We start from the raw sequence: 14,720 nt of genomic DNA on the forward strand, positions 1-14,720 counted from the left end.
CCAAAACCAAAAAGAAAAAACGAAACGAAAATGTTTTAAAGGTAAAGTCAACAATGGAATCGCATCGGAGTCGAGCAATGGAGCAGCTGTCCAATTGGGTTTGCCTACCTATGCAGAAGTTTTTTTTTTTCATTTTCAAGTATTCAGTTTCAGTACAAGTATATACACGTCTGATGTATCTGGCAGATACACAATGCTCAATGCCCCAGGCGTGAAAATGAAATACATACATATATGTATAAGAGATAAGAAAAGCAACAAACCCAATAAACTTGATGAAAAATGCAACGACAAAAATATAAAAATAAAAAAACACGCACATTGCACATTTTGTGTAAACAGATACAGATACAAATAAAGATTCTGATCCAAGTTACAGACGATTCATTTTCATATATATAAACTTAAAGCTGCATAATAAGACAATTAAGTGCTGTCTTAATATGATTCGTAGCTTCCTCTTTTAACTTCTTCTTGAAGTACATCCATGTAATAAAATAGCTTTAATACGTCTTAGCCCCTCATCCCACGTTTAATTCTACAGCTTCAGAAATATGTGTGAGCCATAACTTAACAAGAAGTTGTTATAATTGTTGCTGCAGTAAAAATAACAATTCTTACTTGTTTATAACTATTTCATACCCTATTCATATGCACTTTTATATTTATAGCATTGAATTCGACATTTTACATATAAAAAAAAAATAATCAATTGGAAGAAATTGAATTTATATTGAATGCCTTTGAGTGCAGATGAGTAATAAAAGGGTTTTGCAGTAGCATAAACGGGTGTGTTGAGAAGTAAAGTGATTAAAACTAAGAAATAAGTTTATTCGTAATGAAAAAATATTTTTAATTAATTTTGGAATGTATTTTCCAGCTAACCATCCAATCCCTACGCCTTTTACACTATTTAAAGGGTATGTCGTAAAAACAGCTGACGTTAAAAATTATTTGCTTTGCGTGTTATGATAACGGCGCAAACATTTCTATGGCACTGCAGAAATGCAAGAGCTACAACAAAAACGACGACGACAAGAAACTTGAAAACTCGGAAACTGGCACTGGTTACATAAGCTTTAAAGGAGAAAAAAAAAATGCAGTCAAGTGCCAAAACCCCCCTCGCCCCTTTCTTCGCAACTGCTGAACATTCTCTCGACATTATCGCACAGTCTCTGCCACACAGTAAAATGGCTAAAAAGATTAACTTGGACATGTTTTGAGTTGAGTTGAGGTTGACTACGCAAATCGCCAGAGAGCAAAAATAAAATACTGTGAATAAGTGGAAAAACTAAACTAAACTCGATAGAAAAAAAAAAAATAAATAAAATGCCAAGCAGCTGGTGGGCAATGTGTGCTTCCGATAAGGCAGCAAATGGAAATAAAGCAAAGTGAACGCAATGTGTATACACGTATTCGTAGAATGAGGAAATGGATTAGATGATTTAATATACGGAAAGTCAAAAGAAAGGTGGAGAAAAAGCTGAGATGAAAAATCAACTCAGATAGGGAGAAAACTTTTAGGAATCTACAAATTTTAATAGTTATTTGAATGGTTTCAAAAGAGCGCAAAATATGAATTCATATAAAGACAAAGACAAAGCGCGTAGCAACTTAAATAATATATATTCATATGTAGATCTATTTATCCCCTGGCCACAGATAACTCAACAGACACCTTACAATGGGTGTTAGGCAATCGAATTCCATACAACGCAGTTGCCGGCAACAAATCAAAGGCAACCACAGTGGTGCACTCTGTACTCCACTTTATACTCATCTCAACCACCAACTTCACTTTGTTTATTGAGCTTGCATATTAATTTTGCGGCTGTCGCAGTGTGAATCAAGTAGAGTTACAGATCTCTCACACAACCCACAATAGGAAAACCGCAATTGAATTTACAATACAGAAATATGTACATATGTATGCACAACAATTGTGGGCTCAAGTGGGAGCAAAGTTTCGAGAATAGAGACTAAGAAACCAAGCAACACGCCCAGTGCGATGCGTCAAGTAACCAAAGTGGTTGCTAGCTCGATTGGCTGCCTGTTTTTGGCCCACTGGCCCACTGAGTCTTGTGGCAACACAGCTGCTGCGTTGGCCATTATTGCGCAAGCTTTTAGTGCTCCCCACTGCATCCACACACCTAGGAAAATGTGTGCAAATTTCATGTAGTTCCAAATTCCAAAGCAAACAAAAACTAAAGTAGACTTGGAGATGCCCTACAAAAAGTTTTTTCATCTAAAGGAAGTCAAACAAAGAATTTATAATATATATAAATAAAAATAATATAAAGATGATTAAAAATATTTGCAAAATGCGCAAAAAACTATGCTACAATACAGTTAAGAGATTCAATCTTATCTTATTATACCGCGTTAATGATTATAAAATTTGGTATTTATTGCAAAATAATGATAGCGCACTATAAATTGATAATGTATTAGTCTCAATTATTAACTATTGTATTGATAACTATTTTGGCGAGCTTATCAACATGGCAACTCTTTACGCAACAATATGCAGGGTATAACGACATTAGAAAAACGCGTTAAGGTGATTACTCACAACAAATCTCCAGGGGCTGATGTGTAGTGTAAAGTGTAGATAGGGGTATGGCAGCATGGAAGGGGGTACTGCGCATCAATTACCAATTGTTGTAACTGCTGCTGCCGTTGTTAATTAACCCAGAAATCAAAGCTTTTTTTGCTGCTGCACTTGTATAGCGACGACAACAAACGCATTTATTTTAAATGGCCGCAACAATTGAACTTTGTTGCAAATGTGTGTAAAGTTAAGTAAAGCCCTCTACCTCTCACCTCTCTGCCCATTATCTGAGGGGCACAGCGTGCAGCTGGCACATAAAGACCAGCAACAATTTAGAACAAAAAAAAAAAAAACAATAAAGAACAAAACATAAATGAATGCAATAAAAGTTGAAGCTATGCATGAAATAACCTTAAGAGCTGCTACGAGTGAAATGAATAAGCGATGAATCATTGCATTTTCATAGCTTATTTCAACTCTCCATCTTTCTCACTCTATTTTTCTCTTTCTCTCTTTGTTTCGGTTGCTTTTATTAGATTGTTTTAGCACTTGACTGCCTTTTAATAAATCAAATTTAAATTTGGCAAAGTCAGAAGTAAGTCCATTTGCTGCCTGTCTGAAAACACGCAGTTCAAAGTGTTTTTAAATAGGCCTATTGCCAGCACTCACCTGCCTGCCCGTCCGCCCACTTATCTGGCTTGTACCTGGTTAACCCAGTTAGCAAGTTTTGTTTGATTTTCTTCTTTTCGTTCGGCAGACAAAAAGGGCGAAATGTGTTTAAAAACTTTAACATGGCTTTTTAAATATTTTACTAAACAGAAAGCCTTTTAAATTGTTTTTTCTCAAAGTTATAAGAAACTTTGTAATTAAACATAATAAGTCAGAAATATTTATTTAAAATAATAATGAACCACACATTTCTGTTATTGGTTTACAACGGTTTCGCATTTAATAATTAATTTATAAACAATACCAATTGTAAATTTTTCCTGGATATTTCAGTGAATTATTTAGAATACAATTCATTCCACTTATGGCTAATTTAGTCATCAAATAACTAATGACAAACAAGAATGCAAAAAAACATAATTAAAATAACCACTAATAAAATGTACAAACGAACTACTCACAGCTGCAAAGAAACATTTATAAAAAAGCGCAACAATTTGCATTGGGGTTTTCTTATCAATTTAGTTTTTTACCGTGAAACTTTTGACTCATTGAAGCTATTTTCAAAGTTGATGCCAATATTTTTATATACCTGAATATCTTTATTAATAGTATTTGTATACTCTGTATCTATGTATATACAAAAGGTCTACACATTTCGCCCGAATTTTCATTGTATATTAAATTGGCGATAAGCAAGCGAAAATTGTGTCAAAAGATAATTTGCAGTGCTCAGCGGGTGTTTTTGTTTGTGTTTTTATTTGTTATATGTATATATGTATGTTTATTTAGCGCCTTTGAGTTTGTTCAAGTTCAAAATATTGAATGTCACCTGATGACGTCACATTTTAAGCAACTTCCGGTTCACTTGGGACTCACAGAAATTTCACCCTCATAGGGATACTTTAATTCTAATAAGAGCTTCCTCGTTATAAGTAATTAATTGAGAGCACATTTCTCATGCACTATCAGAGAAATTGAAATTAAATGAATTAAATGTTGAAATAAACGTCGAATCGAAATGCAATCAAGTGGTTAAGTGTATTGTGAGGAAGTTTGTCAACTGCGGGTCAACGGGTTCGGCATGGAACGACGAGGGATTGAGACCGATTCAAAAAATTTGAGCTCGTCATTGTCGCCCAATTACATGACACTCAACGAGTTTATTATAATACTCGTACATAATAAATTATATTATGAGACATTTATCGTGGCTGTCTTTTGGTGGCAGTGTAAACTAATATGCAGATAAGGGACCAGCAGCTAGATAAGTCCCAATGCCACAACCCTAACAAAGGCGAATCATTGTGTGCTGAGTATAAGCTCTTTGGTCATGCAAAAAAACACCAACACCAGAAGAAGAAGAAGAAAAAAACTCTGAAAACTTTCACTCATAAATTAATTGATGCTCGAAATGGAAACAAAACTAAATGCCCCAAAGTGAGAGAAGCGAACAAGAAAGAAAAAACATCAAAGCTAATCATGAAATCAACGCTTTTAAGTATGCATTTATCTCTCGCCCAGCTGTGAGCAATGGACGGCGCTTCGAGTTTGCATATTTAATCAGCAAATTGCTCAAATATTTGAATAACTTTCTGTATGTTTGCATTCAATGGCAACCTTGAGTGCAATAAACATCCAAGTCGATGTCGATGACAGAGACGGGAGAGATGACGAGCCATGCGCTTATCGGCAATAAATGTGTTGAATTTGGCAAAGTTATCGAGTCTCAAATTCACCTCGATTGCGTTACGTTGTGGGCGGCAATTTGGATTTGTGTTTGTTTTGAAGTGAGGCTAAGTAGGTCATGAAAGGCGGTCCAATATGCTGTTAAAGCAAATGCGCCGATGATGAGTCACTACAAAACAAAATTAAAAGCATTTCCAAAAGGGAGATAGAAGAAAAAGCAATATTTGAAGAAAGTGATATATTGAAGTAAGTGAGATTGATGATTTTAATTAAGAAAACCACTTATTTAACTGAAAGAAATGATAGATAAAAACATAGCTTCTCTAAAAAGAAATTGAAATCTAATTATTTCATATAATTTATTTTTAAAAATATAAATAATCACATTTTATTTTCCATTAAAGAATATTGTAGATGATGCTTTTCTGACTTGATTTTATTAGGGTCATCACCTTTATTTGAGTTTCCTGATTATAACCCAAAAGCGATTTAGGCTCATTGTGAATTGCAAACTCCCATTCAAATTCATGACATGCGTCACGCATAAACTCAGTTGAAGCAAAGCTTTTACTATACATTTGGGAGTTATTCACTTTACTTAAATGATGCGTTTAATGCCCCCAAAGACTTTCGCCCACGCAATTAAAGAGTACTAGAATTCTACAGAGAAACGAGGCCCCCATATATAATTAACATTCTCCAAGCATAGCTGTGTGAACTTTGACCTAATTACGCGCAATATAAGCGACACACACACACAATTCATATTTAGGAGTGCATATGTGTGTGTGCGAGACATGATAATAAAGCATGCTAAGCGAGAGAGTCAAAGAAGAAGCAACAACAAAGGAATGAGCGTGTAAAGCTTTTATTTACGACTTCATTTGGAATGCATTTGTGTGACGCAGGCGCAACCGCCGAACAAGACCAACGGACGGACGCAGACAGCAAGAGACAGAGATAGAGCGAGAGAGATGGAGAGGGTGGGGCAGAGAGCGGTAGATGGAGACACACGCAGACAAAACTGCAGGCGCAGCCAATAAAATGCCACTCAAAAGAAACATGCGAAACACATTAAAGGCAATAAACAAATCAAGCAGGAAATACAACTACAACAAAAAAACAGAGACACAACAAAAACGCAGAATGAGACGCAGCCTCATAAAATGTTAAATTGAAATCAACAAAAGTAAAGTTGCAATTAGACAGTGCTCAAGTACTCGCCATATACACACACACACACACGCACGTCCACACTATTTTTTTATGTGCTTCCCCTCCTTGCTCCCTTTGCGATCAATGTCAAAAATTAAATGACACTAAAAAGTGCTTAACAAAGCAAAACAGCCAAAAACTAATTATTACGCAAATTTTTATTTGTTTAGACAACGTTTGAAAACATTAACAAAAAGTCATTGACACAAGAACATAAAACATTGTAAAGAGCGAGAAAGCGCAAAAGAGAGAGAGAGAGAGAGAGAGAGAGAGAGAGAGAGAGAGTCGTTGTAGTTTGTCTGTTAGTTTTGCGTTCCTTTCTCTTTCACACAAAGCAAATATTGCAATTTATATGACGCCTTACCGGCGCCGCTCTCTCATACTCACACTCACACTCACACACACACACTCGCTCTCTCTCTTTTTGGGTTGACTGCCTGGTCGCTCCCACTTTGCCCATTGTATTTTTAGAGGTTCACTAATTTTGTTGTGGTTTAAGATGTATAGCTCTATTTGTGTGTGTGTGTGTGTGTGTGCGTAGAGTTTGCTTTTGTTGCCGTCTGTTCGCTTAATTAAATCTCTAGCCCTGACACTTTTTTCATTGACAAGGCAACCTGCGCCCGAAACTTCAACCAGCCGAAAATAGCAACAACAACAACAACGAAGAAAAAGTCAAACAATAAATGCGATTTAGGTTTACGAGTATGTTGTGTATTTTCGTTTTGAGCGCTTTTGCAAAAAAAATTAACAAAAAAAAAAAAAATAGCTTAAAGAAAAGTAAAAAAAAAAGAAAAAAGTTTTTTGCTAGCGCAAGCGGCGACGCTATGTTGGGAAAGTCAATGCGCCGCGCCGTACCGCAAGTGGGTAGGGGGAGGGGGCGGTGTACGACCTTGGGAAACGGCGCGTTGATTTTACAATGTTATTGTTAAAGTTGCCAAGTTATGCAGTTTATAATGGTGTCTCGTCGTTGTTGTTGTTGTGCTGTGGGTCGCTTATTTTTTTATTTTGGCATAAATTTAGTTGAAAGCTCAAAATTTATAACTTTCAAATGCGCCGTGTGAAATTTTTGCGGCAATCCTCCCCAAAATCAAAAGCCAAGCGCGGCTAACAAAACTGTCGAAGGTCGCTAAATAACCGCAAATATGTCAGTGACTGTTTTATATATAGACATATATAAATTCATATATAAATAGCTGTGTGTGATCACTCTAAACTAGAAAAGAGTGATTTAATAAAAAAAAACTGCAACAGTTGTAGATAGATTTTTTCATTAATTTCGTGCACGTGTTTAACTACATTTGGATCTCAAACAATTTTCACAGATATGTATTCAATTAATAGTATTATTTTATATGGATTTCTTGAGTCAATAATCATTTTCAAGAGACATTTATGTATATAGTTTCTGAGGTATTGCTGCACTTAGACCTTAAGGGCATTTAATATGTAGATACAATCAAATAAAGAATCGTGGCTAATCCTGAAGCTTTTACACAATGTGTAATTCTTTATAAATGTCGTATGTTAAAAAAAAATTACTTAAGATATTTGCACAACCCACTTCCTCCACACCTCAATTCAACGTTTTCAGATTAGAAACATACGCAAAAGTCATGTCTAAGTCAATTAGTCAAAAGTCAATGTCATTTGTGACTAATTTATTTAGTGATAAACAGCAATTAAAAAGCGCAGTAGCAAAAATAAATTTAAAAAATATAAATAATAAAAAAAATGTTATCAATAAGCCGGAAGTGCAAAGCACAGAACAGCGTATGAGAAATTAGCTGATAAAACCAAATGACAAGACTACAAAGCAGTTGAATAGGGGAATGGGGAGGGTATACAGTGGAGAGGCGGGGAGTATCATTGGCTGCATAAATCAAAGTCGCATTAACTGAAGCGAAACAAACTGAATTCGTAGAACTGTCGCCAGTGACGTCACATTTGCTAAGAAATGAACGCTAAATGAAATTAACTTAAAGCTGTTCCACACATAGAAACAAGTCTCCCCACCTCTGTCACTCTCACTGTCTTTCTCTGTCTCTATTTTTTTTCGCAAATGGGAGAGTATTTTTTATTAAAAAGTTATGAATAAGCATTTTAATGACGCGACTAATTTTTGATAAGCTACTCAAAATGCGATTGCGTTTCTACAAGTGGGCAAAGCTTAAGCACAGACAGACAGAGACAGAGAGAGAGAGAGGCAGAACAAGAGAGTGAGAGAGAGAAAATAAAACCGGTTAACTGTCAGTCAATAAAACCCAAAGCCAATAAATGCCTAAGAAATGACACACAGACACAACGCAAAGCGAACCAACTGTAGCCAACAAGTGGACACAAACCACAAACAACAATAGCCACAGTAACAACAACAATCCCAAAGAACAACAACGTGTCCGTTATTCTTACAGTGCGTTCTAAAGCTGGCGACAAGTCACATGCATCCAACAGACTCAAAAGCATCTTTGCGTATTACTCATGCTAATTTTACACACACACACACACACGCACAGCAATAATCTGAGTGTATGTGTATGTGTATGTGTGTGTGTGGCTGTGTTGGACAGTATAATGAACTACTTAATGCCCAAGCAGTGACGACGAGAGCACGGAAACAAGTTGTCGCACAGTGGGCAAAATTACTTATATACTCCAACATAATATCTGTATGCATGTAAGCTCCATTGTTGTTGCTGTCGCACATTTTTGTTACCACGTGCCACTTGCAGCTTAGCGTGGTAACACCGCAACGAGGTCGTCACTGCTCTTTAAAGCAGGAGGCGGTGCAAACGTGGGCCGTTTTTTAGTTTCATATTTTTTTGTTTTTTGCGAATTGGCCGCATTTTAAGCCCAAAAAGATACAAGCGAACAAAGAGTGACGCATGCAAAATTAAAGAGAAAAAATAAACAAAAAAGATTGACACTTTTTTGAATGGAATTATAATAATAAAAATAAACAGTCGAAAAGATTAAGTGCTCGCACTATAATCCATTAGAGCACCTTATAAGGCGTTAGAAAAGGCAATCAATTCAAGTGCTAAATTAAATCGTATAAAAAGTCATATTACCGCTAAAAACTAAAAGCAATTGATACTATTTAATGGAAATAAATTTAAGGTTAAAGCAAGTATCGAAAATCAAAAATAGTATTTTAAACAAATTCAACACTCCAAATTTTATCAACATAATTAAATTAAAAAATGTTAGATAGGGTATCCTGGAAAGATAAATTTTTATTTAGGTAAATTAATTTTATCTCTTTAATTTTTTTTTTAAATTATATATTAAAATTTTATTTTTAATATTTTTGAATCGATTTCAAATTATATATCAATTTATGTTTTCAAAATTATAATCGTAATGAACCGATATTTGTATGAAACGAACTTGCGATAGGTAAAACTATCGTTGGGCTTAATGAACTCGCTGCATAGCTTTAGCTGCAGCTAAGCCCCCTACAAAGTGAGTGCAACAACAAAAATGTGTGTAGAAGAATGTGTGAAGTGGAGAAAGAGGAGAAGACGAAGAACTTGCCGTTGGCCTCCCAAGCGCAGCGCATGCCACAAAATTGCCACAACAACCACACACAGAACAAAAACATAACAGAGAAGTAAAGTAAGAGCAACAAATGCTAACGGTAATCCCCACAGTGTCTATTTTTGTAGCTGCCGCTGCTGCATTGTGTTGTATCTTGCAGATACAATTTTAAACTTAAAATTTAAATACAAAGTCTTGGCATTGTTTTTCTTTTTCCTTCCAGATAAACAGACAACATTTGGTTTAAATCTTTGATGTGATTATTATGATGACGACGACGACGATGATGATTATTATGATTGCTGCTCTTGTTGTTGCTGGTTTTGGGTTGAGACCCTGCGGCATAATTCTAAGGCGAGAGCAAAATGTGTTAATGTGTGAGAAGAGTGCTAAGAAGAGTTTTGGTGGCAAGTTATTTGCCCGCCTAGCGGTTCGCAACTAATTAAGGCAGCAAGCGCAAATGACGCAGCTTGTTTTGGAACAGATATACAGATACTAGCTGGATAGAGATACATTTGTATCTTTGTATATGCAACTCATCTTAACAGGCAGTCAACAACAACCGCAAACTGCGACGCATTCAAGCATAAAGTCTAATGATTGCTAATTACAAGGCAACAACAACAAGACAAAAATAAAAACGGTCTCAACGTGAATTGTGAGATCATTGCGCCGTAACCAAATTGCCAGTTGGGCTTCAATAGAAAGCTGCAAATTTGGCCGTAACAAAATTGGAAAGATTTAGATATTTCTAATGCCAGGGAAGACAAGCTATAAAATTCAAAACAATCTCCGCATAAAAAGTATCTTTGCTTGCCACAAACACGTATAAATAAATATTGATTTGAACTTACCTTGTAGACCTGGCCATAGGTGCCATTGCCAACGACCTCGATAAGCTCAAAGATACCTGCAGGATCCTGCAAAATGGAAAAAGACAATATCAAGCATTAGTTTATGACAAATAAAAGTAAAATACAAGATGGGAAACGCCCAAAAAAAAAAAAATAAAAGAAATCCTTTTCCCAGTTGCCAGAGCCAAAACAATGAACAGCCATGCGAATGAGATGAGTTCAGAAAAGGGCGGGGCAGTGAGTCTGTGTGCTACAGAGACACTTAACAAAAAGCAACAACAACTGCAGTCTTGTTGTTGTTGTATAAGGCAACGTTGTTATTTTGGCTTTGTTTGTTTGTTTGTGTAAACAAATTATTAAGGCATAATAATACAAATAAGGCATCCAACGTAAAAAATAAAGCGGCATTTAATACAAATCCCAAGTCCCCCCGTCAAGTCATTCTCATACACTTCTTGACATGCCCCTGCTCCTCGTTTTCCACACCCAATCCTCTGTAAAGCCATACAACAACAAATCGCATGTGAGTTCATTGACACGCAGCTCACGAGCAAACACGAGTCTCCAGTCTCGATACTTAGCGACGTGACACGACCCGCAACGATGCCCCTCTAGACAGGTGAAAGGGGAGAGTGGGAGGGATGAGCTAAAAAGGGAGAATAGTGACAGCTAAGGCAAATGCCAATTAAAATAACAAGAAGAATAACAACTATTTCAACAGGTAACTGACTTTTTCTCTTTTTTTATTTTTGACAGGAAAATAAGTAGGAGAGGGGAGGGTTAGGGGAGGAAGACAAGGCAGTCAATGCTCTAAATTCTGTTTATGACAGGCTAAAAGGGGTTAAAGGGCAGACAGGTAAACAGTTGGAAAGGTAGACACCAGATAGTTGAGAAGACATGCAAGTTTAGCATAGTGTAAGGTGAATGCAGTTCAGAAATGCGATAAGCATAGATGGATTAAGAGAAAGTAGTACACAAGTTCTGACAAGTTCTGGGAATTTAACTGAAAATGTTTCGTTTTTACAATAAGTGTCAAAAGTGAATGATTGCTATACAATTTTTTATAATTCCACTGCAGAAATATTTAATTTTTTTTGACTTCATACACAATTTTGTACATACTAAAAGAATGTGTTTCCAAATTAAAATCTACAGTTGCCCGTTTCAGTATAGAAAGCCAAAAATTCGATAATTTTAAATGTATAACTGAAGTCTACATCCATAAGGCTTATAGAGATGAGTGTGGTTAAGAAAAATCTTTGCTCTTAATTTTTATTTTGTTTAAAAAATTGATACTGAGAGTTATTACATAATTTTTATAAATATACAAATTAATTATTATTTTAATTTTTTTAATCAATATCGAGAAATCAAACCTTTTTTTAAATGTTATTTTTAATTAGAATAGAGTATTTCAGTTTTCACATTCATCTAGGTCACTTTTCTCTAGTTGAATTTTTGTAAGCCCATAACTCTTATTTGCGGTCCCTGCTACATAAGAAAATGATTTAAGCACTTTTTTCTCAGTTGATTAGTTACCACTTTAAATTCCTTCGTTAGCTTGTGCCACGGTTTCTGAAGCGTTTTTCACCGTCTCTTACTTCATTGCTAAAAACACTCGTTGTGCTCAGCCCCAACCCCATTGTAACGGGTAATGCTCTTCAACGATACTCTTTAAAAGCTTCAGCTGCACATTTCATCAAACAAAGCCCCTCCCCCAATCCCTCGTTCCCACCCCTTTCTGACAAAGGCTGAGCTGCTCTTTGCGGTAACGGTAGCTGCAATTTGCAGGCTCAAGCAGCAACCGCAGGAATTATAGAGCAGAAGAAAGACAAAGCGTCAGTCGAAATCAAAAAATAAAAAAGTGAAAAATAAAGAACAAAAACAAAACAGCAGCGGAAAGACAGACAGAAGAGAGAAAGCAAAGAGAGAAGGAACTATTGAAAGCTGCCTTAAGTAGATTTATGGCTGCCTTCAAATGAGCCATCGCTATCGTTCCCTCCTCCTCAACCTCCTCCTTTCTCCTGGAGCCATTGTTTAACTTGTTGTTGTTGTTCTTGTTGGTGTTTGGGCAAAGTGTGTCAAACACATGCAGCAAGCAGTTTAGTGAGAGAGTGGGGAACAGAGAGAGGGGAGGGGATAGCAATTACTGCTATTTCTGGCTGATTACTTCACGTTGTAAAAATCAATTAAAAATGCACAAAAAATGAGTCGAGTGTTCCCCTTGGAGTCAACGGCAAAAACCACAACATGACTCATTAGCGTTGACATGTTAAACACAAACCGCTAACAAAATGCAACCAATGGACAGCGCAATAGAAGAGCGTGGCAGTTAAGAGGGGGGAGTAGTCTGAGTAGGAGAGGGAATATACATTTGTGAATTGTTCAGTTCTCTCAATCTTCCTCTCTCTCTGTCACATTCTAAGGCAGGGGAGTCTATGTAAGAGAGGGGCAATGCGTTATGTTGAATTTTTAAGTTAACATTGAGCTTAAGTTACAGTTATTAGTCGTAACAGGCTGCTGTTGTTGCTCCTCTCTTTGTCTCCCTCTCTGTGGCTCTCCTGCTGACTTTAGTTGTTGTAGTATTTGTTCAAACGGTTACGAGTACATCTACAACTACAACTAAAACTAAACGACTAGCTGATACTTTGCAGAGACTCGTCTGAAACTCGCTGAGGCTGCTGCTTCGCTTTTTATGTTGATACTGGGCAGAGGCTTGTTGGCAAAACTGGATTTCTTTTTGGTCGCATTCGAGGCTTGGCCCAGTTAGAGCAGCAATACACATACAACTGTTTGTTTGTGTGTGTATGAGAGTATTCAGGAGACTCGCAACAGGACTGACTGCATATTGAACGCCCATGCAAAAAATAAATAATAGCAGCAGCAATAGCAACTTTTTTTTGCATATATGCAAAAAAGTGAGAGAAAGAGAGGTAGAGCAATGCGGGGAGAGGGGCATAGGTTAGACATATGTAAATAAATACATGAGTCTAGTTTGCATACAAACAGTCATGGTCATGCAAAGAGAACAGAACACAAATTAATTTCATTAATTTAATAAAGAAAACCAAAATTTTACTTAGCCCATGTAGGCTTATTTTTATTTTTTAGGACATCAGTTAACTAACTAAAAGATATTTAGTCGTAAAATGTATTAAATTATTGTCAGATAAAATTTAACTGCTCTAGGAAGAAATGGGCTTTAGTTAATTAAATTCGATAAATTTATCAATAAAATATTTTTATCTTTTGTTTTATTTGTTTGGCCACAGCTGTAAATTTTTATAGTGTGTGTGTGGGTTGTAAGACTCAATTCGATTAGGAATGCAATACATAATAAATAAAGAGCTTTGGGCCACGCTCTGTAAATACGTAAATACGTATGTGTTAAAGCAACCAAAAGATAAACCTGACAGCAATGGAAATTAGTTAATTCATAAGGTCACGCAATGGGAAAACAAGAATTCAAACTCAGGAGTGTATAATTATACTAATGTATCAAATTCTTAGATCACATAAGTAATGTACTTATGTAAATTTATTATTATGTACATTGTACATACATGTACATACAGACGTGTACACTACATCTGGCCAAAATATTCGGTTTGTGATTCGTTTTTCCCCGTGTATTTACCCAGCCATGTTGATTTAACCCACAATCAGACCAAACCCAAACATGTGTGATTTTTGTTTTTTTTTTCTCTCTTTCCTTTACTGCACAAATTGCAGCACTCAACACAACACAACACTATACACACCAAATGTGGGCGAACACGTTTTTATCGCACAACCAAATGCAATAAACGTTGATTAAAATAAATACACAACACATGCACACACATACAAACAGATACGCACAAAAGAAAAACAAAGGCAAAGACAGAGAGCAAGTGAGATAGAGTGGCAGAGAGGGAGAGGTAGCATGTGTGTGTGTGTGTGTGTTTGTAAGAAGTGCCGACATATGGCCATGCACAAAATAATGAAGGCAATCTGCAAAGAGCGCGACGTCAGCAGAGCAGCGACTGCAAGCGCTTATCAAACTGCACAACAACAACAAAAAGAGCAACATAAAACTTCAAGAAATAGAAGAGAATAACTGCATATATGTATGTACATATAATAACATACATATACGCAGCTGGGAATCAAAAAATAATTAATGAAATTGCGCTGATTAATGCATTTTATGTATGTGTGCGTTT

The 14,720-nt window shown here is 36.1% G+C and overlaps 1 protein-coding gene across 10 annotated transcripts in view; it reads right to left on the minus strand.

The window, feature by feature from the left end:
• The window catches only part of LOC117788844 (mitogen-activated protein kinase kinase kinase kinase 4), a 34,837-nt gene that overhangs the window by 17,260 nt on the left and 2,857 nt on the right, over positions 1-14,720 (minus strand). For all 10 annotated transcript variants that reach the window (XM_034627734.1, XM_034627735.1, XM_034627738.1 and 7 more), the window contains exon 3: positions 10,516-10,581. In XM_034627734.1, the coding sequence (XP_034483625.1) occupies positions 10,516-10,581 (66 nt within the window). The remainder of the gene's footprint in view (positions 1-10,515; positions 10,582-14,720) is intronic.

The sequence above is a fragment of the Drosophila innubila genome (assembly GCF_004354385.1).
Source record: "Drosophila innubila isolate TH190305 chromosome 3L unlocalized genomic scaffold, UK_Dinn_1.0 0_D_3L, whole genome shotgun sequence".
NCBI lineage: Eukaryota > Metazoa > Arthropoda > Insecta > Diptera > Drosophilidae > Drosophila > Drosophila innubila.